The following is a 26,091-nucleotide window of genomic DNA, read 5'->3' as shown; positions in this document are numbered from 1 at the left end:
AACTTCAAAACCAAACGTCCAATTTTAATCATTCAAAGACCAAATATTGGGGCTAATTCCTTTGTACACAATCTCTAAACTAAACTAAAATGGCACGTCTAAATCTATTGCTATCCCTTTCATAATGTTGCTTGCGGAAAAGGATAGCACTAGATTTAGACCTGTTAATTTAGTTTAGTTTAGAGATTGTGTACAAGAGAATCGGCCCCATTATCTCCATAAACTGTTCTTAGTGATGAAATCATTTATTTTGATAAGGATTAATAGCATGAGTAAAATAAACGCGTTTAAATGTAGTCCAAAAAAAATTCAAGATTTTTAAATAAAAAAATGGTTGCTGTGCCTCACTCGACATAGATGGGTATAGTGTGTCGCGGACTTTTTTGTAGATATTTATAAGATCTACAATTAATTAGAACATTTTATGGTTCTATCTTTTATAGTTTAGGCAGCGTACGCAAAATAAGTAACTTTTCTGGTTGATTTTTTACACCTTGTGTCCGAAAAACCCAAATATCTTACGGAACCCTATTTTTTTCCAAAATAAAATATAGCCTATGTTACTCGTGGATAATGTAGCTTTCGAATGGTGAAAGAATTTTTAAAATCGGTCCAGTAGTTTTTGAGCCTATTCAGTACAACCAAACAAACAAACAAACAAACAAACAAACAAACAAACAAACAAACAAACAAAGTTTTCCTCTTTATAATATTAGTGTAGATATGGTCTTGGAATGGTCTTGGATGTGTTGTCAAAGTGTTTGGTGTTGTCGTGGTGTTGTCCAGTACGTAGAATCCCTATTAATCTGTGGTGTTGTCAAAATGTTAAGGGAAGCTCAGCAACGTCAAATCAAAATTCAAAAAATTGTACAATTATTTTGAATTTACGTCACATGCCAATAGAATATTTACGTGAAATTTGCGTAAAAACAGAGTACATGTATTAATTATCCATTTAATACATTATCGTATTTACAGTAAGAATCTGCAATCAAAGCCAGAGTTGAATGTGATGTAGGCTGTAGCCATGTCCGACGACGAGGTTATCCGCTTCGAGATCACCGACCACGACTTGGACAATGAGTTCAATCCCAACCGGAACCGACGCGCGAAAAAAGAACACCAAATATACGGTACGTACGTTAACTCTTCTGCCGACTGCCAGCCAACAGCAGCAGTATTCAGCTGTACCTTCACAATATAATATCTTCAGTAGAACTGATGAAACTATACTGAACTTATATGACAAACTTTTCAAGAATCTGTAATGTAGACCAACCTGAAATGACCACTATTAATAATGTATATTACATAAGTATTTTAACAATGTTCATTGATATTAGGGGTTAAAGTATGAAATTGCCGATTTGTACTGAAAAATAAAAATTAGTTTTTTTTAATTTAACATATTTATTTAATCAAAATAATTACCATTATTATCTATACATTGCTGCCATCTAATAGGAAGCTCATTTATGCCTTTGCGATAGAACTCTGGTGATCTAGATTCGACAAACTGTGTGAAAGCATTTTGCACTGCCTCCTGAGAAGAAAACTTTTTATCACGCAGAAAATTGTCCAAATCACGAAAAAAATGGTAGTCCGTTGGAGAAGGGTCTGGCGAATACGGAGGGTGACGAATGGTTTCTAATTGCAGTTCGTGGAGAGTTAAAACAGTTTCTCGTGCTCTATGAGGTCTCGCGTTATCATGGACCAATAATGGTGAAGATCGATTCATAAGTCGGGGCTGTTTCTCTGCTAGTTTCGCTATCATTGTTCGGAGTTCGGCGCAGTAGACATCTGCCGTTATTGCTTGACGATCGGAGAAAGCTATAGTGAATAACACCACGCTGATACCACCAAACAGTTACCATTACCTTTTTATTGGTAAGCTTTGCTTTAGGACACTGTTGCGGCGTTTGACCTGGGGTCAGCCATTGCATTTTCCGCTTACGATTATCGTAAAGAATCCATTTTCATCACATGTTACAATTCGATCCAATATTCCTTCATTTCTGTATCGATTCAACAAGGCAACGCAAGTTTTAACACGCGTTTCTTTCTGCAGATCAGTCAAATCATGAGGCACCCATTTTTCATGGGTTTTTATTTTATCGATTTGACGCAATGACTCAATATTGTTGGTAAGGTAACGTTAAACCATGCCGCTAATTCCTGGGTAGTTTGGCTTGGATCGGCTTCCACCATCTCTTTCAAATCATTGTTATTCACTTGTGTGGGCGGTCTTCCACGTGGTTCGTTCTTCACATCGAAGTTTCCATCACGAAAGCGTTTAAACCAAAATCGCACAGTGCGTTCATTAGCAGTGCCCTCTCCAAACGCAACATTAATATTGCGAGCTGTTTCTGCCGCGTTAGTTTCGCTGGAACTCGTATTCAAAAATCACACGAATTTTCGAAGTATCCATCTTTATTGTCTAAGCTGAAAAAAAACAACTGAAAGTTGATAATCGAATGTTGCACATTTTTTAAAAGAAGAACGACATAGGTACCGTATGAAAAAAGTTTCACTTAAAAATCTCAAAGCACGAAGGTTCTATGTCAATTGGAAGTACCTATTACTTTACTTTAACCCCTACTATTTACATTGTAGGGAGGTCGTGACTCGTGGTGACTGCAGAGGTGCACATTGCTGTGTAGCAGCAAGCATTCAATAGTTATCAGTTCGTTTGATAAACGAGCAGCTGTTGCTGGCTAACTAATTCATAATTATAATTAACTAATTAATGAACAATTTGATTTCAGTTTTGCTTTAGCACTGGAAATGTTTTGTATCAACTTGTACAGTAGTTTTGTACAGATAAATAAAAAGATAAAAACGTTTTGAAAGTGAGTAGTGTGTGTGCAGGCGTGTGGGCGGCCGACAGCGACGACGAGGACAACGAGGACAACATCCGGCGCCGGACGCGCAAGCCCAAGGACTTCTCCGCGCCCATCGGCTTCGTGGCGGGCGGCGTGCAGCAGGCGGGCAAGAGGAAGGAGGACAAACGAGGTTCAATACATTTGTGACACAGATCTCAACACACATGAATCCTCTGTTCTCTTACTCTGTTTGTAACCATGGCCTTATCCCATTTTGATGAAATTTTGCACAGGCATAGCAGATCGGCTACTTTTATCCTGGAAAATCAAAGTGTTTCCCCGGGGCTCTAAACACCTTTAGTAATCTAGTGACACATAAAATATAAATAAGCTGTGAACTTTGTGAGTGTATGTACCTTTCGGTCAGTTGCAGCATTCTGCAAACATGGCAGTAAACACTGGCGTCCTCTGCAATGACTTGATTGTTTCATGTTCATTTGGTAAACATGTGTTGAGTGAATTTTTACTTAGGAATATATTTATTTATAGTTATATTTTATTGTTTTGTTTAGAAGTGCAAAAGTCCGACGCGTCCTCGTCGAAGGCCAAGTTCGTGGACAGTTCGGACGAGGATGCCCCGGCGCCCGACGAGAGCGAGACGGCGGGCATCCGGCGCGCGGGCCAGGGCATGCGCAGCGCGCAGCTGGGCGGCAGCGTGGGCACGTGGGAGCGCCACACCAAGGGCATCGGCGCCAAGCTGCTGCTGCAGGTCCACCACGCTGCACTCTTCTCGCTTCTAGCAGACGGCGGGCATCCGGCGCGCGGGCCAGGGCATGCGCAGCGCGCAGCTGGGCGGCAGCGTGGGCACGTGGGAGCGCCACACCAAGGGCATCGGCGCCAAGCTGCTGCTGCAGGTCCACCACGCTGCACTCTTCTCGCTTCTAGCAGACGGCGGGCATCCGGCGCGCGGGCCAGGGCATGCGCAGCGCGCAGCTGGGCGGCAGCGTGGGCACGTGGGAGCGCCACACCAAGGGCATCGGCGCCAAGCTGCTGCTGCAGGTCCACCACGCTGCACTCTTCTCGCTTCTAGCAGACGGCGGGCATCCGGCGCGCGGGCCAGGGCATGCGCAGCGCGCAGCTGGGCGGCAGCGTGGGCACGTGGGAGCGCCACACCAAGGGCATCGGCGCCAAGCTGCTGCTGCAGGTCCACCACGCTGCACTCTTCTCGCTTTTATCATGTTTATTTATCAAATTGGGGGTTCCAACAGTTTATTATACAGAAAAGTTTACCCAAACACAATCTTATCTTCTACCAGAGACAGTGATCAAAAGTATCTTCTGGATTTTTGCAATAACTGCTATAATTTGAATCACAATAATTGTATCTTCAAAAACATGATAAAATGTTACAAAATTAATAATCTTGATTGATTCAATATTTTTATCTACTTTCTGGCCAGTAGTGCAGCGGTTTCTGCCTTCTGTTGTGCGTCGCTAGCATCTACTTTCTGGCCAGTAGTGCAGCGGTGTCTGCCTTCTGTTGTGCGTCGCTAGCATCTACTTTCTGGCCAGTAGTGCAGCGGTGTCTGCCTTCTGTTGTGCGTCGCTAGCATCTACTTTCTGGCCAGTAGTGCAGCGGTGTCTGCCTTCTGTTGTGCGTCGCTAGCATCTACTTTCTGGCCAGTAGTGCAGCGGTGTCTGCCTTCTGTTGTGCGTCGCTAGCATCTACTTTCTGGCCAGTAGTGCAGCGGTGTCTGCCTTCTGTTGTGCGTCGCTAGCATCTACTTTCTGGCCAGTAGTGCAGCGGTGTCTGCCTTCTGTTGTGCGTCGCTAGCATCTACTTTCTGGCCAGTAGTGCAGCGGTTTCTGCCTTCTGTTGTGCGTCGCTAGCATCTACTTTCTGGCCAGTAGTGCAGCGGTGTCTGCCTTCTGTTGTGCGTCGCTAGCATCTACTTTCTGGCCAGTAGTCCAGCGGTTTCTTCCTTCTGTTGTGCGTCGCTAGCATCTACTTTCTGGCCAGTAGTCCAGCGGTTTCTGCCTTCTGTTGTGCGTCGCTAGCATCTACTTTCTGGCCAGTAGTCCAGCGGTTTCTGCCTTCTGTTGTGCGTCTACTCTTATGTTGTAATGAAATCATTGAATCCTTCAATCTGTGCATTTATAATAATAGTAGCGTGTCCTGTAGATGGGCTACCAGCCGGGCAAGGGCCTGGGCAAGGACCTGCAGGGCATCTCCGCGCCGGTGGAGGCCACCGTGCGGAAGGGCCGGGGCGCCGTGGGCGCCTACGGGCCGGAGAAAGCTGCTGTAAGTTATATTCACTACATAATACACATAATATAATTACAGTGAATTTAAAGTAAAATGAGAGTTAAGTAGTATGAGTGATGATAGATATATGAAGTGAAAATATACTTGTTGTAGCAAAAAGCCAAGAAGGAAGAAGAGCGTCGCCTGAAGGAGAAGGAAGAAGAGGAGAAAGGCACAAAAGAGAAAACATACAACTGGAAGAAGTCCCACAAAGGTCGCTACTTCTACAAGGACGCGGCGGACGTCATACAGGAGGGCAAGCCCACCATGCACACTGTCACCAGGTACTGCCACCATGCACACTGTCACCAGGTACTGCCACCATGCACACTGTCACCAGGTACTGCCACCATGCACACTGTCACCAGGTACTGCCACCATGCACACTGTCACCAGGTACTGCCACCATGCACACTGTCACCAGGTACTCTACCACTCCTCCGTCAACATGCTAATGTTATACAGGAGGGCAAGCCCACCATGCACACTGTCACCAGGTACTGCCACCATGCACACTGTCACCAGGTACTCTACCACTCCTCCGTCAACATGCTAATGTTATACAGGAGGGCAAGCCCACCATGCACACTGTCACCAGGTACTGCCACCATGCACACTGTCACCAGGTACTGCCACCATGCACACTGTCACCAGGTACTGCCACCATGCACACTGTCACCAGGTACTGCCACCATGCACACTGTCACCAGGTACTGCCACCATGCACACTGTCACCAGGTACTGCCACCATGCACACTGTCACCAGGTACTGCCACCATGCACACTGTCACCAGGTACTCTACCACTCCTCCGTCAACATGCTAATGTTATACAGGAGGGCAAGCCCACCATGCACACTGTCACCAGGTACTGCCACCATGCACACTGTCACCAGGTACTCTACCACTCCTCCGTCAACATGCTAATGTTATACAGGAGGGCAAGCCCACCATGCACACTGTCACCAGGTACTGCCACCATGCACACTGTCACCAGGTACTCTACCACTCCTCCGTCAACATGCTAATGTTATACAGGAGGGCAAGCCCACCATGCACACTGTCACCAGGTACTCCCACCATGCACACTGTCACCAGGTACTCTACCACTCCTCCGTCAACATGCTAATGTTATACAGGAGGGCAAGCCCACCATGCACACTGTCACCAGGTACTGCCACCATGCACACTGTCACCAGGTACTGCCACCATGCACACTGTCACCAGGTACTCTACCACTCCTCCGTCAACATGCTAATGTTATACAGGAGGGCAAGCCCACCATGCACACTGTCACCAGGTACTCCCACCATGCACACTGTCACCAGGTACTCCCACCATGCACACTGTCACCAGCAGGCCTAGCATGGGCCGGGAAATTTTCTCCCCGAGGAAAGGATAAAAATTTTATCCCCTCCGATAGTTATTTCCACTCTCCGAGCATGGGCACAGGGTTGGATATAATTATCCCCGGTGATAAGGCGGGGAAAGACTAGTCCTCGGTTAATGTCAAAGTGTTATTATTTTTTATCTGTGCTTTTGATTTTGCTCGTTTTCGTTACTCGTAACTCGTCTGTGGCTGCTTTTTATTTTAAAAGAGCTAGAAGCCGGAGCCGTAAAATAGTTTAAAAAACATTCACAGAAGATTATGCACGTAAGTATTGTTATTGTTTGTGTTTACCTAACCTAACTCCACTTTTGATTTATCCAAACTAAAAAATAATCGAATAGTTGAAATTCCTAGCTATCACAGTAAGTATCACAAAGACAATTTGTGTTAGTCAGTACACAAAATTGAAGTGATAATATATTGATATTGTTAGCGACAAAGAAATGCATAAATTGTTGTTTTATTTGCAGACATGGAAATATGTAGGTACTTGAAGAAGGGCACTGGCCACTGACTGACAAGTATGATGAGGCAGCTCGGGATGTAGGACCACCGGGAAATGTCTCAATAGTGCCGTCGGTCACATATATGAGCACATAAGTGTTCAATATTAATTATCACTGTTGGGCATAAATGCTCAACAGGAATTGGACCTGAAGACTCCATAATGGGCCAGCCAGGGAGATGCGTGTATTAATTTAGTTCTATTAAATGTGTGTCTTGTATAACAAACTCAAAATAACTTTAGGTACCTACCTATTGGAATAGGTAAGTTAGGTACACATCTTATCAACATAAAATTTTTCATTATTGTTTGAGATGATGATAAAACTAACAGTTCAGCACACTGCACTGAGAAGAGTTCAATATCACTTAAAATTGGTTAAGCTGGTATGGTTTGAGCTATTAAACTAACTTATTTCTTTATAAGCATGTCAAGCCAATGTTTTTATCTTATGGCAGGAAATCTTTGAAGTGTCGGTGGTGGACTATGGTGAGACTGTCGTTTAACCCACTTTGTACACAGTGGGTACTTTATAAAACCAATAGCCCCGAGTGGTTTTCCTATAAATGCCAATAAATAAATAAAAAGTAAGTAGAGGATATGTACATTTTTGTAATTTGTAAATAGTTATGAATATAGGAAGTTATTCTATGGCAGTGTGGTTTGATTGAACATTAAACTTGTTACTTCCTTTTCTTAAGGATAATAGCACTACTTTTAGATCTGTTAAGTTAACATCAGAGATTTGTGTACATCCAAATAAGCATTGTTTTAATTGGTATTCCTAATATTATGCCTAAAAGTTTGTGTTTGTTACTCAATCACACAGAAAGAGTACTTAAAGCAAAATTATTTTTTGAAGAAACTTATTTTTTGTTATAGCAGCAATAGAAATAAGTACAAAATTTCAACTTTAACCTGTTAGGTTTCAGGAGACAGACAGATGGAGAGCTGAGACTGTAATAGGGTCCCATTGATACCCTACAGAACCCTAGTAGTAGTAGTAGATATAAGGATGGGTTTGCACAAGGTGGTTTTAGGTAATAGGTACTTAAAGAAATATATTTTAATGCAAATATGTATTTATTATTCCATCCCTTTTTCCCTTTTATTGTCGGGCAACAGTTAGCAGTCTGGTTTGATCCATAGATATGTGAGATTTCTTTATTTGTTACATTTTCTAGTCTGTCCTTTGGTTGTTCCATTGGAATTCTGAAATATACAATTTATACATTAATGATTTTCAATAATAATAAATTAAGAGTAAGAGGATATACTGAAATGGTCTATAAAGTATAATAGGCTAACATATTTACTCTTACAAAACACTTATGATGAACCATTATAATTTGTAGTGTTTATTGTGTTTGTGTATCATTATGTATTTAACTATGATATAGGTGTGTATTTTAATTTAAGAATTGTTTTGTTAAATTAGACTCCTGCCTATTTTGTTCAAATAAATGATTTTATTATAATGAGTCATTGTGTTATTTTATATTTCCAATAATCCATACTAATATTATAAATGCGAAAGTGTGTCTGCCTGTCTGTCTGCTAGCTTTTCACAGCCCAACAGTCTAACCGATTTAGATGAAATTTAGTACCTACAGAGTTAGCTTACATCCCGAGGATGGACACCGGCTACTTTTTATTCTGGAAAATCAAATAGTTCTCACAGGATTTTCAAAACCTAAATCCACACAGATGAAGCCGCGGGAAATAAACATCCCATGACCTTGACTTGTATCTCACTGGTAACTACCATCTGCCAAGAGTCTTATAGATGTGAGGACGTAGAATAAATAGAGAATAGCCGCGAATACCTATTTGTAGGTATCTACTACCTACCTAAGTAGGTAACCTAAATTAGGTACCTATTCGTTTGCACAAGATGGTTTTAGGTAATAGGTAAGTACTTACTTACTTTTAAGAATCCATCCACCGAATTAATCGGCTTTAGTGCTTCATTAAGCTGCTCGCATAAGTACAGCACATAATATTTGTCTATCCGAAACAAGTGTTGGAATTAGCGTCGGGAAATTCAAAGGGATTACTTCCATCACTAATTACGTGCTCATGTTATTTTCGTTCTAAATTCTCTATTTCAAACTAATAAAAAAAGCGCGAGACATGTTTTTTGATCTTTTAATAATTGAGTTAAAGTTCTATGAGCTTATACCCACCTCTAATCTCGATGATAAAATTATCCCTCTCAAATGTCAAAAAAGGACAGTTTATCTTCTTTTATTTGGCCCCATGCTATAGACGGTGGATAAATAGTCCCCCGAGTCCCCGTGAAATGTCAAACGGGGATAAACTTCTCCTCTCCCCTGTTGCCGTGCTCTGAGGGGTGGAGAAGTTAATGTTATCTCCTGTGCAGTGGATAAAATCGGGGGATATAATTTTTATCTTCGGCCCATGCTAGCCGTGCAGGTACTCTACCACTCCTCCGTCAACATGCTAATGTTATACAGGAGGGCAAGCCCACCATGCACACTGTCACCAGGTACTCCCACCATGCACACTGTCACCAGGTACTCCCACCATGCACACTGTCACCAGGTACTCCCACCATGCACACTGTCACCAGGTACTCTACCACTCCTCCGTCAACATGCTAATGTTATACAGGAGGGCAAGCCCACCATGCACACTGTCACCAGGTACTGCCACCATGCACACTGTCACCAGGTACTGCCACCATGCACACTGTCACCAGGTACTGCCACCATGCACACTGTCACCAGGTACTCTACCACTCCTCCGTCAACATGCTAATGTTATACAGGAGGGCAAGCCCACCATGCACACTGTCACCAGGTACTCCCACCATGCACACTGTCACCAGGTACTGCCACCATGCACACTGTCACCAGGTACTGCCACCATGCACACTGTCACCAGGTACTCTACCACTCCTCCGTCAACATGCTAATGTTATACAGGAGGGCAAGCCCACCATGCACACTGTCACCAGGTACTCCCACCATGCACACTGTCACCAGGTACTGCCACCATGCACACTGTCACCAGGTACTGCCACCATGCACACTGTCACCAGGTACTCTACCACTCCTCCGTCAACATGCTAATGTTATACAGGAGGGCAAGCCCACCATGCACACTGTCACCAGGTACTCCCACCATGCACACTGTCACCAGGTACTCCCACCATGCACACTGTCACCAGGTACTCTACCACTCCTCCGTCAACATGCTAATGTTATACAGGAGGGCAAGCCCACCATGCACACTGTCACCAGGTACTGCCACCATGCACACTGTCACCAGGTACTGCCACCATGCACACTGTCACCAGGTACTCTACCACTCCTCCGTCAACATGCTAATGTTATACAGGAGGGCAAGTGTCTAATACATTTTGACTTTTAGGGAGGTTTTAATCAATAGTAAAACTAAAATTTTGGTTTCAAGCACGATTTTGTATTTTTGGTTCTATGAGTCGAATATTGTATTTCTGGTCCTTCGAACCCAGTTTTGAATTTGTGGTTCCTTGAGTCTAATTGTGTATTTCTGATTATGGTCCTTCAACCTGGATTTTGTATTTCTGGTCCCTCAAAGCAGGTTGTGTATGTCTGGTTTTGCGGCCTAAATTTTGTAATTGTATAATACTAATATGTAAATAAATACTATGAGTTGGATTTTGTATTTCTGAACCATTGAGTCAGATTTTGCATTTCTGGTCCCTCGTACCTGAATTGTGTATTGCTTGCTGGCATTTCTGGTCCTACGAGTCGGATTTTGTGTTTTTGGTGTCTCAAGCCGGATTTCGCTTTTCTGGTCCATCAAGCAGGAATCTGTATCTGATCCTTCCAACTGGAATGTGGATGGATGTGGAACTGGATTTTGAGTGTTATGTAACTTGCAGCAGTGCGACGGCATGCAGCACGCCTGTGATCGACATGACGGGGCGCTCGCGGCGCGTGCTGAGCGGCTACCACGCTCTGAGGGCCGCGGCGCCGCGCTACGAGCACGAGCCGCGCCGCGCCTGCACGCGCTTCGCCGCGCCCGCGCTCGCGCACAACCTGCATCTAGCCGTGGACTGCTGCGAGCGGGTGAGTGAACAATCGACATGACGTGCTGAGCGGCTACCACGCTCTGAGGGCCGCGGCGCCGCGCTACGAGCACGAGCCGCGCCGCGCCTGCACGCGCTTCGCCGCGCCCGCGCTCGCGCACAACCTGCATCTAGCCGTGGACTGCTGCGAGCGGGTGAGTGAACAATCGACATGACGTGCTGAGCGGCTACCACGCTCTGAGGGCCGCGGCGCCGCGCTACGAGCACGAGCCGCGCCGCGCCTGCACGCGCTTCGCCGCGCCCGCGCTCGCGCACAACCTGCATCTAGCCGTGGACTGCTGCGAGCGGGTGAGTGAACAATCGACATGACGTGCTGAGCGGCTACCACGCTCTGAGGGCCGCGGCGCCGCGCTACGAGCACGAGCCGCGCCGCGCCTGCACGCGCTTCGCCGCGCCCGCGCTCGCGCACAACCTGCATCTAGCCGTGGACTGCTGCGAGCGGGTGAGTGAACAATCGACATGACGTGCTGAGCGGCTACCACGCTCTGAGGGCCGCGGCGCCGCGCTACGAGCACGAGCCGCGCCGCGCCTGCACGCGCTTCGCCGCGCCCGCGCTCGCGCACAACCTGCATCTAGCCGTGGACTGCTGCGAGCGGGTGAGTGAACAATCGACATGACGTGCTGAGCGGCTACCACGCTCTGAGGGCCGCGGCGCCGCGCTACGAGCACGAGCCGCGCCGCGCTACGAGCACGAGCCGCGCCGCGCTATGAGCACGAGCCGCGCCGCGCTACGAGCACGAGCCGCGCCGCGCACGTGGGTATTCCCACGAGCGAAGCTAGTTTGAAATATATCGATACTTTTAGGCACTTCTGACCTGTCTCATAGTGGAGCTATTGTATAATATACGTGGGTGCGCCGTCCGCAGGACATCATCCAGAACGCGCGCGAGCTGCAGCAAGCCGAGGACGAGATCGTGGTGCTGGAGCGCGACCTGGAGGAGTGCAACCTCAAGCTGCGCGGCGAGGACGAGGTGATCGGCAAGGTGCAGGCCGTCCTGGCGCGCGTGCAGCAGCTCACGCGCCCCGACGTGTCGCTGGAGACCGCGCACGAGGTGCTCGCCGACCTGAAGGTAGCACTGGAACATGTCACCGCTTACCTCACACACATCCTGGCGCGCGTGCAGCAGCTCACGCGCCCCGACGTGTCGCTGGAGACCGCGCACGAGGTGCTCGCCGACCTGAAGGTAGCACTGGAACATGTCACCGCTTACCTCACACACATCCTGGCGCGCGTGCAGCAGCTCACGCGCCCCGACGTGTCGCTGGAGACCGCGCACGAGGTGCTCGCCGACCTGAAGGTAGCACTGGAACATGTCACCGCTTGCCTCACACACATGCTGGCGCGCGTGCAGCAGCTCACGCGCCCCGACGTGTCGCTGGAGACCGCGCACGAGGTGCTCGCCGACCTGAAGGTAGCACTGGAACATGTCACCGCTTGCCTCACACACATGCTGGCGCGCGTGCAGCAGCTCACGCGCCCCGACGTGTCGCTGGAGACCGCGCACGAGGTGCTCGCCGACCTGAAGGTAGCACTGGAACATGTCACCGCTTGCCTCACACACATGCTGGCGCGCGTGCAGCAGCTCACGCGCCCCGACGTGTCGCTGGAGACCGCGCACGAGGTGCTCGCCGACCTGAAGGTAGCACTGGAACATGTCACCGCTTGCCTCACACACATGCTGGCGCGCGTGCAGCAGCTCACGCGCCCCGACGTGTCGCTGGAGACCGCGCACGAGGTGCTCGCCGACCTGAAGGTAGCACTGGAACATGTCACCGCTTACCTCACACACATCCTGGCGCGCGTGCAGCAGCTCACGCGCCCCGACGTGTCGCTGGAGACCGCGCACGAGGTGCTCGCCGACCTGAAGGTAGCACTGGAACATGTCACCGCTTACCTCACACACATCCTGGCGCGCGTGCAGCAGCTCACGCGCCCCGACGTGTCGCTGGAGACCGCGCACGAGGTGCTCGCCGACCTGAAGGTAGCACTGGAACATGTCACCGCTTACCTCACACACATCCTGGCGCGCGTGCAGCAGCTCACGCGCCCCGACGTGTCGCTGGAGACCGCGCACGAGGTGCTCGCCGACCTGAAGGTAGCACTGGAACATGTCACCGCTTGCCTCACACACATGCTGGCGCGCGTGCAGCAGCTCACGCGCCCCGACGTGTCGCTGGAGACCGCGCACGAGGTGCTCGCCGACCTGAAGGTAGCACTGGAACATGTCACCGCTTGCCTCACACACATGCTGGCGCGCGTGCAGCAGCTCACGCGCCCCGACGTGTCGCTGGAGACCGCGCACGAGGTGCTCGCCGACCTGAAGGTAGCACTGGAACATGTCACCGCTTGCCTCACACACATGCTGGCGCGCGTGCAGCAGCTCACGCGCCCCGACGTGTCGCTGGAGACCGCGCACGAGGTGCTCGCCGACCTGAAGGTAGCACTGGAACATGTCACCGCTTGCCTCACACACATGCTGGCGCGCGTGCAGCAGCTCACGCGCCCCGACGTGTCGCTGGAGACCGCGCACGAGGTGCTCGCCGACCTGAAGGTAGCACTGGAACATGTCACCGCTTGCCTCACACACATGCTGGCGCGCGTGCAGCAGCTCACGCGCCCCGACGCGTCCTTGTTGTCACTTGTATCTGAACTAACTATATTCTTTTGTTATCAAATGACATGAGCTACCTTCAATTACAATCATTGTAATACTCACTTATCACACGTGAAAACCACTAGCGCAACGTAACATAGGTAAACCTAACCTAACCCTACCTAGGTCGCCTCCCATCACCCCTCACAGCGACCCCTCACCTCACTCTAACCTAATCTCAATATCATTATCATTATCGTATGGCTATCCTTAACACAGATCTAAAAATCTAGCTAGGATAGCCAGTTCTAGATCTTGTACCATTTTTAATATTGTATACAGGGTTACAGGAAAATAGGACACGATCCCGTTAAGGGGTTATAGTACAGGACATTAGCTATCAAACGACCCCTAAAGTGCTTATGCGAAAGTGTATCGTTTTCGAGTTATTCATTTTTTTATTTTTTTCTTGGTAAAAGGGTGTTTGCCACTTTAAAAATTAATAAAAAAAAGGAACAATGTATTTCAGCAGATTTTTTGTTAGAATTTTCTACCTGGTCTCTTTGTTGTGTAATTTTTTCTTGATTTTATAATTTTTTTTTATAATTTTTTTGTACCAATGGATAGCTAACGAAACGTAGATGTTTTTAAAATAATCCGCAGGATAAGTGCCATAGTAATTTTTACAGAAAATTTGCAAGTTATTCAAAGAATTAAATTTAAAAAGCGAAAACTTGTACAGTTTTTGGGCTGTAATTTTAAAATGCTTGAAGATTTTTTTAGTTTTATAACTGTTTATTATTAACAAGGATATGTACTAGCAAGAAATAAAAAAAAATCTGCTGAAATACATTGTTCCTTTTTTTTATTAATTTTTAAAGTGGCAAACGCCCTTTTACCAAGAAAAAAATAAAAAAATGAATAACTCGAAAACGATACACTTTCGCATAAGCACTTTAGGGGTCGTTTGATAGCTAATGTCCTGTACTATAACCCCTTAACGGGATCGTGTCCTATTTTCCTGTAACCCTGTATGCTTATGTCAACGAGCACGCAAATTTGTTCAAGATCAAATCCATGTATGTGTGTAACTAGATGATTGAAAAATAAACGTTTTATTTATTATTATTATTATTTATTATTATCATCATCATCATCATCGCATCATGTGATTAGGGCACAATTGCTATTGCAACCTCTCAATCAAATCACTAGCTATTTCTTTATCTGAAAATCTAAAGGCAATCTACCACTGGTTCGGAATGCCACAGCCTACTACTGCGAGAAGAGGCAGCAAGAAACTCGCATGACGACTAACTCAATCACTAATCTCAACAATGAACATTCTTTAAAGAATCATCACCCTTGATCTAAATCTGATCGTATTATTAGCCAAGGACAGTCACTAAACACAATCTGATAACTCAGTCATCATTTGAACTCACGAATTACTCTATTATTAAACAGTAATCGATACTCGATACTCGATATTCGTTAAACACTTATCACGAGAATATTATTAATAGTGCTTTGCAGACAAAGTCACCGGATGGCACTAGATGTTACGATTTAACACAATGTACATTAGCATCGAACAATTACTGTTCTAACTATACCGAATTCAATATCACGATTAAGAAACTACCTACCTATCTCAAATAATAATAATTAGCTGAGCTATAATCTGATACTTAATTAATTTAACGCGAGAGAGAATTAGAGCCTCAATAGCTCAACCAGTATAGGAGTGGACTGAAAACCGAAAGGTTGACGGTTCAAATCCCGCCCGTTGCACTATTGTCGTACCTACTCTTAGCACAAGCTTGACGCTTAGTTGGAGAGGAAAGGGGAATATTAGTCATAATATTCTTAAAAAAATAATAATCTGAACAACAACAAAATACGTGCGTGTCAAAATCCAACTCTGACAACTAAAATAAAGATGGCTACCTTCCGTAGAGTAAAGCTTCCTTCATACGTTTCTTTTCACGGAGTCTACGACAGTAAGAACTCTTTCAATATCGACCCTCCAATATATATATTGTACGGAAGCGGTGTGCCGTGTGCCGTGTGCCGTGTGCCGTGTGCAGGCTCGACCGTAGCAAAGGGAGATCTCCCACCGAGCGGTTGGTTGTGCTCGGTGGCGCCAGCTGGGCCGACGTACAGGCGCGATACACTAACATTCCTCATTAGTCCTCATTTTGGAGGTTATTGGGACACAAGTATCAAGCTCCCAATAACCTCCAAAGTGAGGGTGGGTGAAGTGTAGTGTGCAGTTTGCAGTGTGCGCGTGTTGTGCAGGAGGCGTTTCCGCTGGAGTACGGCATGTTCGGGCTGGGCACCATCGGCGGCAGCATCGTCAGCCCGCTGTTCAGCGCGCTCACGGCGGGCTGGAACCCGCTGGCGGCGCCCGCGCTGCCCGCGCCCGCCTTCCGCAAGTGGCGCGCGCTGCTGGACGAGGAGGCCTACAACGCGCTGCTGTGGCAGCACTTCGTGCCGCGCCTCGCCGCGGCCGCCGAGTGAGTCACTGGTCGCGCCACACGGCGCTCACGGCGGGCTGGAGCTGGGCTGGCTGGTAGTTATTTTCCGACTCGGGGAGAGGATCATAAAACCCCAAGTGGACCGATCGCGTATTAAGTTGTACGAGAGCGGTGTGCAGACTCGACCGTACCAAAGGGGAGATCTCCCACCGAGCGGTTGGTTGTGCTCGGTAGCGCCAGCTGGGCCGACGGTTGTATCTTGAAACTTCTATATATAGTCCAGATTGCAGAACACTCTGTTAGTGCGAGTACTGTCAGCGGTACATTTGTTCGGGACTATGTCATCGATTGAACAGCGCCATCTAGTTTCTATTGTGGCAACCGCCACAAAGTATTTCATCGAATTTTATTTCGCTCACGGGCCCCGAGATTGGTGTTCTTTCGTATGGTGATGCGGCGGTGTGTGGGCGAGAGAGAGGTGTGACAGCGTGTTCTGGTGGCAGGGAGTGGAACCCGCGCGCGCCGGAGCTGCTGCTGGGCGTGCTGGAGGCGTGGCGCGACGCGTGCCCCGCGTGGGTGGCGCGCGCGGCCGTGGCGCGCCACGTGGTGCCGCGCGTGCTGGCCGGCGTCAAGGCGTGGGACCCCACGCGCGACCCGCAGCCGCTGCACGCCTGGGTGCTGCCCTGGCACGCGCTGGCCGGGGACACGCTGGCGCGCGAGGTGTACCCGCTGATCCGCGCGCGGCTGGCGGCGGCGCTGGCGGCCTGGCACCCCGCCGACCAGAGCGCCAAGCCGCTGCTGGCGGCCTGGCGCGGCGCCTGGGGGCCGGCGCTGGCGCCGCTGCTGCACCAGCACGTGGCGCCCAAGCTGGAGCACTGCCTGCACGCCGCGCCCATCGAGCTGCTGCACGCCAAGCAGAACTGTGAGTGCAATTTCTGTTTCAATGACTCCACTCCACGGGTGATTTGTCACGGAAACTAAGTTTCCAATAATTTTCGCACAATCTCTTAGTACAGCAGTAGCTACTGATTTTCTGTTAAACACGCAGCCGAGTGTTCTCGCTCGCACACTCATGTTAAACACGCAGCCGAGTGTTCTCGCTCGCACACTCATGTTAAACACGCAGCCGAGTGTTCTCGCTCGCACACTCATGTTAAACACGCAGTCGAGTGTTCTCGCTCGCACACTCATGTTAAACACGCAGCCGAGTGTTCTCGCTCGCACACTCATGTTGAACACGCAGTCGAGTGTTCTCGCTCGCACACTCATGTTAAACACGCAGCCGAGTGTTCTCGCTCGCACACTCATGTTGAACACGCAGCCGAGTGTTCTCGCTCGCACACTCATGTTAAACACGCAGCCGAGTGTTCTCGCTCGCACACTCATGTTAAACACGCAGCCGAGTGTTCTCGCTCGCACACTCATGTTGAACACGCAGTCGAGTGTTCTCGCTCGCACACTCATGTTAAACACGCAGCCGAGTGTTCTCGCTCGCACACTCATGTTAAACACGCAGTCGAGTGTTCTCGCTCGCACACTCATGTTAAACACGCAGCCGAGTGTTCTCGCTCGCACACTCATGTTGAACACGCAGCCGAGTGTTCTCGCTCGCACACTCATGTTAAACACGCAGCCGAGTGTTCTCGCTCGCACACTCATGTTAAACACGCAGCCGAGTGTTCTCGCTCGCACACTCATGTTGAACACGCAGTCGAGTGTTCTCGCTCGCACACTCATGTTAAACACGCAGCCGAGTGTTCTCGCTCGCACACTCATGTTGAACACGCAGTCGAGTGTTCTCGCTCGCACACTCATGTTAAACACGCAGCCGAGTGTTCTCGCTCGCACACTCATGTTAAACACGCAGTCGAGTGTTCTCGCTCGCACACTCATGTTAAACACGCAGCCGAGTGTTCTCGCTCGCACACTCATGTTGAACACGCAGTCGAGTGTTCTCGCTCGCACACTCATGTTAAACACGCAGCCGAGTGTTCTCGCTCGCACACTCATGTTAAACACGCAGCCGAGTGTTCTCGCTCGCACACTCATGTTGAACACGCAGTCGAGTGTTCTCGCTCGCACACTCATGTTAAACACGCAGCCGAGTGTTCTCGCTCGCACACTCATGTTAAACACGCAGTCGAGTGTTCTCGCTCGCACACTCATGTTAAACACGCAGCCGAGTGTTCTCGCTCGCACACTCATGTTGAACACGCAGCCGAGTGTTCTCGCTCGCACACTCATGTTAAACACGCAGCCGAGTGTTCTCGCTCGCACACTCATGTTAAACACGCAGTCCGAGTGTTCTCGCTCGCACACTCATGTTAAACACGCAGTCCGAGTGTTCTCGCTCGCACACTCATGTTAAACACGCAGCCGAGTGTTCTCGCTCGCACACTCATGTTAACACGCAGTCCGAGTGTTCTCGCTCGCACACTCATGTTAAACACGCAGCCGAGTGTTCTCGCTCGCACACTCATGTTGAACACGCAGTCGAGTGTTCTCGCTCGCACACTCATGTTAAACACGCAGCCGAGTGTTCTCGCTCGCACACTCATGTTAAACACGCAGTCGAGTGTTCTCGCTCGCACACTCATGTTAAACACGCAGCCGAGTGTTCTCGCTCGCACACTCATGTTGAACACGCAGTCGAGTGTTCTCGCTCGCACACTCATATTAAACACGCAGCCGAGTGTTCTCGCTCGCACACTCATGTTAAACACGCAGCCGAGTGTTCTCGCTCGCACACTCATGTTGAACACGCAGTCGAGTGTTCTCGCTCGCAAACTTCATGTTTAACAGCGAGCCGAGTGTTCGATCGATCGCACACTCATGTTAAACCGCAGCCGAGTGTTCTCGCTCGCGACACTCATGTTAAACACGCGCCGAGTGTCTCGCCGTCACACATCATGTTGAACAACGGCAGTCGAGTGTTTCTCGCGCCGCACACTCAGGTTAACACGCAGCCAGTTTTTCTCGCTCGACACAGTCTGTTTAAACATTAAACACGCAGCCGAGTGTTCTCGCTCGCACACTCATGTTAAACACGCAGCCGAGTGTTCTCGCTCGCACACTCATGTTAAACACGCAGCCGAGTGTTCTCGCTCGCACACTCATGTTAAACACGCAGCCGAGTGTTCTCGCTCGCACACTCATGTTAAACACGCAGCCGAGTGTTCTCGCTCGCACACTCATGTTAAACACGCAGCCGAGTGTTCTCGCTCGCACACTCATGTTAAACACGCAGCCGAGTGTTCTCGCTCGCACACTCATGTTAAACACGCAGCCGAGTGTTCTCGCTCGCACACTCATGTTAAACACGCAGCCGAGTGTTCTCGCTCGCACACTCATGTTAAACACGCAGCCGAGTGTTCTCGCTCGCACACTCATGTTAAACACGCAGCCGAGTGTTCTCGCTCGCACACTCATGTTGAACACGCAGCCGAGTGTTCTCGCTCGCACACTCATGTTAAACACGCAGCCGAGTGTTCTCGCTCGCACACTCATGTTAAACACGCAGCCGAGTGTTCTCGCTCGCACACTCATGTTAAACACGCAGCCGAGTGTTCTCGCTCGCACACTCATGTTGAACACGCAGTCCGAGTGTTCTCGCTCGCACACTCATGTTAAACACGCAGCCGAGTGTTCTCGCTCGCACACTCATGTTAACACGCAGTCGAGTGTTCTCGCTCGCACACTCATGTTAAACACGCAGCCGAGTGTTCTCGCTCGCACACTCATGTTAAACACGCAGCCGAGTGTTCTCGCTCGCACACTCATGTTAAACACGCAGCCGAGTGTTCTCGCTCGCACACTCATGTTAAACACGCAGCCGAGTGTTCTCGCTCGCACACTCATGTTAAACACGCAGCCGAGTGTTCTCGCTCGCACACTCATGTTAAACACGCAGCCGAGTGTTCTCGCTCGCACACTCATGTTAAACACGCAGCCGAGTGTTCTCGCTCGCACACTCATGTTAAACACGCAGCCGAGTGTTCTCGCTCGCACACTCATGTTAAACACGCAGCCGAGTGTTCTCGCTCGCACACTCATGTTAAACACGCAGCCGAGTGTTCTCGCTCGCACACTCATGTTAAACACGCAGCCGAGTGTTCTCGCTCGCACACTCATGTTAAACACGCAGCCGAGTGTTCTCGCTCGCACACTCATGTTAAACACGCAGCCGAGTGTTCTCGCTCGCACACTCATGTTAAACACGCAGCCGAGTGTTCTCGCTCGCACACTCATGTTAAACACGCAGCCGAGTGTTCTCGCTCGCACACTCATGTTAAACACGCAGCCGAGTGTTCTCGCTCGCACACTCATGTTAAACACGCAGCCGAGTGTTCTCGCTCGCACACTCATGTTAAACACGCAGCCGAGTGTTCTCGCTCGCACACTCATGTTAACACGCAGCCGAGTGTTCTCGCTCGCACACTCATGTTGAAACACGCAGCCGAGTGTTCTCGCTCGCACACTCATGTTGAAACACGCAGCCGAGTGTTCTCGCTCGCACACTCATGTTAAACACGCAGTCGAGTGTTCTCGCTCGCACACTCATGTTAAACACGCAGCCGAGTGTTCTCGCTCGCACACTCATGTTAAACACGCAGCCGAGTGTTCTCGCTCGCACACTCATGTTAAACACGCAGCCGAGTGTTCTCGCTCGCACACTCATATTGAAACACGCAGCCGAGTGTTCTCGCTCGCACACTCATGTTAAACACGCAGCCGAGTGTTCTCGCTCGCACACTCATGTTAAACACGCAGCCGAGTGTTCTCGCTCGCACACTCATGTTAAACACGCAGCCGAGTGTTCTCGCTCGCACACTCATGTTAAACACGCAGCCGAGTGTTCTCGCTCGCACACTCATGTTAAACACGCAGCCGAGTGTTCTCGCTCGCACACTCATGTTAACACGCAGCCGAGTGTTCTCGCTCGCACACTCATGTTAAACACGCAGCCGAGTGTTCTCGCTCGCACACTCATGTTAAACACGCAGCCGAGTGTTCTCGCTCGCACACTCATGTTAAACACGCAGCCGAGTGTTCTCGCTCGCACACTCATGTTAAACACGCAGCCGAGTGTTCTCGCTCGCACACTCATGTTAAACACGCAGCCGAGTGTTCTCGCTCGCACACTCATGTTAAACACGCAGCCGAGTGTTCTCGCTCGCACACTCATGTTAAACACGCAGCCGAGTGTTCTCGCTCGCACACTCATGTTAAACACGCAGCCGAGTGTTCTCGCTCGCACACTCATGTTAACACGCAGCCGAGTGTTCTCGCTCGCACACTCATGTTGAAACACGCAGCCGAGTGTTCTCGCTCGCACACTCATGTTGAACACGCAGCCGAGTGTTCTCGCTCGCACACTCATGTTGAAACACGCAGCCGAGTGTTCTCGCTCGCACACTCATGTTGAAACACGCAGCCGAGTGTTCTCGCTCGCACACTCATGTTAAACACGCAGCCGAGTGTTCTCGCTCGCACACTCATGTTAAACACGCAGCCGAGTGTTCTCGCTCGCACACTCATGTTAAACACGCAGCCGAGTGTTCTCGCTCGCACACTCATGTTAAACACGCAGCCGAGTGTTCTCGCTCGCACACTCATGTTAAACACGCAGCCGAGTGTTCTCGCTCGCACACTCATGTTAAACACGCAGCCGAGTGTTCTCGCTCGCACACTCATGTTGAACACGCAGTCGAGTGTTCTCGCTCGCACACTCATGTTAAACACGCAGCCGAGTGTTCTCGCTCGCACACTCATGTTAAACACGCAGCCGAGTGTTCTCGCTCGCACACTCATGTTAAACACGCAGCCGAGTGTTCTCGCTCGCACACTCATGTTAAACACGCAGCCGAGTGTTCTCGCTCGCACACTCATGTTAAACACGCAGCCGAGTGTTCTCGCTCGCACACTCATGTTAAACACGCAGCCGAGTGTTCTCGCTCGCACACTCATGTTAAACACGCAGCCGAGTGTTCTCGCTCGCACACTCATGTTAAACACGCAGCCGAGTGTTCTCGCTCGCACACTCATGTTAAACACGCAGCCGAGTGTTCTCGCTCGCACACTCATGTTGAACACGCAGCCGAGTGTTCTCGCTCGCACACTCATGTTTAAACACGCAGCCGAGTGTTCTCGCTCGCACACTCATGTTGAACACGCAGCCGAGTGTTCTCGCTCGCACACTCATGTTGAACACGCAGTCGAGTGTTCTCGCTCGCACACTCATGTTAAACACGCAGCCGAGTGTTCTCGCTCGCACACTCATGTTAAACACGCAGCCGAGTGTTCTCGCTCGCACACTCATGTTAAACACGCAGCCGAGTGTTCTCGCTCGCACACTCATGTTGAACACGCAGTCGAGTGTTCTCGCTCGCACACATCATGTTAAACACGCAGCCGAGTGTTCTCGCTCGCACACTCATGTTAAACACGCAGCCGAGTGTTCTCGCTCGCACACTCATGTTAAACACGCAGCCGAGTGTTCTCGCTCGCACACTCATGTTAAACACGCAGCCGAGTGTTCTCGCTCGCACACTCATGTTAAACACGCAGCCGAGTGTTCTCGCTCGCACACTCATGTTAAACACGCAGCCGAGTGTTCTCGCTCGCACACTCATGTTAAACACGCAGCCGAGTGTTCTCGCTCGCACACTCATGTTAAACACGCAGCCGAGTGTTCTCGCTCGCACACTCATGTTAAACACGCAGCCGAGTGTTCTCGCTCGCACACTCATGTTGAACACGCAGCCGAGTGTTCTCGCTCGCACACTCATGTTGAACACGCAGCCGAGTGTTCTCGCTCGCACACTCATGTTGAACACGCAGCCGAGTGTTCTCGCTCGCACACTCATGTTGAACACGCAGTCGAGTGTTCTCGCTCGCACACTCATGTTAAACACGCAGCCGAGTGTTCTCGCTCGCACACTCATGTTAAACACGCAGCCGAGTGTTCTCGCTCGCACACTCATGTTAAACACGCAGCCGAGTGTTCTCGCTCGCACACTCATGTTGAACACGCAGTCGAGTGTTCTCGCTCGCACACTCATGTTAAACACGCAGCCGAGTGTTCTCGCTCGCACACTCATGTTAAACACGCAGCCGAGTGTTCTCGCTCGCACACTCATGTTAAACACGCAGCCGAGTGTTCTCGCTCGCACACTCATGAACGTTATAGCGTATGCAAAACAAAAATAAAGCGCGATTAAACTCTCAAACTTAGTGCGATTTTGCTTCACGTTTATTCACAAGCTATTTTATGGAAAATAGCAAATGCTACATATGAAATGGCTTTTCACGTGATTCCCGGCCGAGTCGCTGCCTCCGGCCGCGGCGCTGTTGTCGCACTGTCGGGCTTCTATCGGATATACTTAGAGAGCTCAGGAACTACATATGTGGTGGATATCTGTACTGTCCAGATGTCCGCTCGGGTGTAGAGCTCCTCGTGGGCGTGTGTTGCAGCGGCGTGGCTGTGGTGCGTGGAGTGGGTGGAGCTCGTGGGCGCGCCCACCATCGGCGCCATCGCGGCGCGCGCGCTGCTGCCGCGCTGGCTCAGCGCGCTGGCGGCGTGGCTCAACACGGCGCCGCCGCACGCCTCCGTGCTGGCCTCCTACACCGACTTCAAGGTAACTGATCCGCGCTCCTGCCGCGCTGGCGGCGTGGCTCAACACGGCGCCGCCGCACGCCTCCGTGCTGGCCTCCTACACCGACTTCAAGGTAACTGATCCGCGCTCCTGCCGCGCTGGCGGCGTGGCTCAACACGGCGCCGCCGCACGCCTCCGTGCTGGCCTCCTACACCGACTTCAAGGTAACTGATCCGCGCGCCTGCCGCGCTGGCGGCGTGGCTCAACACGGCGCCGCCGCACGCCTCCGTGCTGGCCTCCTACACCGACTTCAAGGTAACTGATCCGCGCTCCTGCCGCGCTGGCGGCGTGGCTCAACACGGCGCCGCCGCACGCCTCCGTGCTGGCCTCCTACCCCGACTTCAAGGTAACTGATCCGCGCTCCTGCCGCGCTGGCGGCGTGGCTCAACACGGCGCCGCCGCACGCCTCCGTGCTGGCCTCCTACACCGACTTCAAGGTAACTGATCCGCGCTCCTGCCGCGCTGGCGGCGTGGCTCAACACGGCGCCGCCGCACGCCTCCGTGCTGGCCTCCTACACCGACTTCAAGGTAACTGATCCGCGCTCCTGGCGCGCTGGCGGCGTGGCTCAACACGGCGCCGCCGCACGCCTCCGTGCTGGCCTCCTACACCGACTTCAAGGTAACTGATCCGCGCGCCTGCCGCGCTGGCGGCGTGGCTCAACACGGCGCCGCCGCACGCCTCCGTGCTGGCCTCCTACACCGACTTCAAGGTAACTGATCCGCGCTCCTGCCGCGCTGGCGGCGTGGCTCAACACGGCGCCGCCGCACGCCTCCGTGCTGGCCTCCTACACCGACTTCAAGGTAACTGATCCGCGCTCCTGCCGCGCTGGCGGCGTGGCTCAACACGGCGCCGCCGCACGCCTCCGTGCTGGCCTCCTACACCGACTTCAAGGTAACTGATCCGCGCTCCTGCCGCGCTGGCGGCGTGGCTCAACACGGCGCCGCCGCACGCCTGTGTGCTGGCCTCCTACACCGACTTCAAGGTAACTGATCCGCGCTCCTGCCGCGCTGGCGGCGTGGCTCAACACGGCGCCGCCGCACGCCTCCGTGCTGGCCTCCTACACCGACTTCAAGGTAACTGATCCGCGCTCCTGCCGCGCTGGCGGCGTGGCTCAACACGGCGCCGCCGCACGCCTCCGTGCTGGCCTCCTACACCGACTTCAAGGTAACTGATCCGCGCTCCTGCCGCGCTGGCGGCGTGGCTCAACACGGCGCCGCCGCACGCCTCCGTGCTGGCCTCCTACACCGACTTCAAGGTAACTGATCCGCGCTCGACAGTTCTCAGTGACAGACATTTTCTGATAAGGCCCATAAGTACTTCAAGTTCGGACGAGAAGACATCTCGCAGCTTCCCGAGCGCTGCTCAGCCGCCTGTATACTTACACGCAAACAATTCAACCATGTTAACTATTTCAGAAAATGTTCCCCGAAGAGATCCTCGCGGAGCCCGCCGTGCGCGACTTGTTCCGCAAGGCGCTGGACATGCTCAACCGCAGCTCCGACCTGCAGGGCGTGGAGCCCCCGCCCGCGCCGCGCCCCGCCGTCGCCGACCTCGCGCCGTCCTCGCAGCAGAAGAGCTTCTCCGAGCTGCTGGAGGCGCGCTGCGCCGAGCGCGGCGTCACGTGCGTGCCGCTGCCGGGCAAGGCGCGCGAGGGCCGCCCGCTGTACGCCGTGGGCGCGCTGCAGTGCTACGTCATCCGCAACGTCATCATGTACTCGTCGGACGGCGGCCGCAGCTTCGCGCCCGTGCCCTTGGAGCGGCTGCTGGCTCTGGTGGCGGAGTGAGCCGGTGCACACAGAAGAAGTCATCGCCATAGATCGTCATCAGAGAACCGCCATACTTTGAAGCCTACTCGTAGGTTGCCACAATGTTGACGCGATACGAACCTAAGACGAAAAGCAACTTACAACGAGCCTGAATCACGCTAACGAAGTTTTAATCCGAAAATATTACAAGTTCCGAGATACAAATGACAACGGTGGAATCAGCTGGGCCCCGGCCCCTGAGCATGACAGCCGCTCGGAGGGAGATCTCCCCCTTGTACGGTGGAGCCGACGACACACCGCTCCCGTACTAAGCCAGCTCTGTGTGGTCTGTGCCGCCATGCGCATGTGCGTCACGCACCGCGCCAGCTCTGTGTGGTCTGTGCCGCCATGCGCATGTGCGTCACACACCGCGCCAGCTCTGTGTGGTCTGTGCCGCCATGCGCATGTGCGTCACACACCGCGCCAGCTCTGTGGT

General features: G+C 51.1%; 1 protein-coding gene and 2 long non-coding RNA genes across 3 annotated transcripts; 2 read left to right on the top strand and 1 right to left on the bottom strand.

Moving 5' to 3' along the window:
• The first annotated feature begins 801 nt into the window (after positions 1 to 801).
• On the top strand, positions 802 to 26,091 carry sip1 (septin interacting protein 1). Its single transcript, XM_034979911.2, has 11 exons — positions 802 to 1,133; positions 2,869 to 3,012; positions 3,395 to 3,591; positions 5,005 to 5,124; positions 5,242 to 5,411; positions 10,917 to 11,100; positions 11,987 to 12,190; positions 16,016 to 16,233; positions 16,698 to 17,116; positions 23,668 to 23,831; positions 25,266 to 26,091. Exons 1-11 carry the CDS (start codon positions 1,028 to 1,030, stop codon positions 25,632 to 25,634), a joined length of 2,295 nt encoding a protein of 764 aa, XP_034835802.1. The 5' UTR covers positions 802 to 1,027; the 3' UTR covers positions 25,635 to 26,091.
• On the bottom strand, positions 1,385 to 3,399 carry LOC138403788 (uncharacterized). Its single transcript, XR_011237951.1, has 2 exons — positions 3,239 to 3,399; positions 1,385 to 2,442 (listed from the first exon to the last, which is right to left on the bottom strand). It is a non-coding gene; the product is annotated as an uncharacterized lncRNA (long non-coding RNA).
• On the top strand, positions 7,048 to 7,645 carry LOC138403789 (uncharacterized). Its single transcript, XR_011237952.1, has 2 exons — positions 7,048 to 7,284; positions 7,480 to 7,645. It is a non-coding gene; the product is annotated as an uncharacterized lncRNA (long non-coding RNA).

Source organism: Maniola hyperantus, chromosome 21 (assembly GCF_902806685.2).
Source record: "Maniola hyperantus chromosome 21, iAphHyp1.2, whole genome shotgun sequence".
Classification (NCBI taxonomy): Eukaryota; Metazoa; Arthropoda; class Insecta; order Lepidoptera; family Nymphalidae; genus Maniola; species Maniola hyperantus.
Note: the sequence above shows the minus strand (reverse complement) of the source record. Positions and strands in the feature narration are given on the sequence as shown.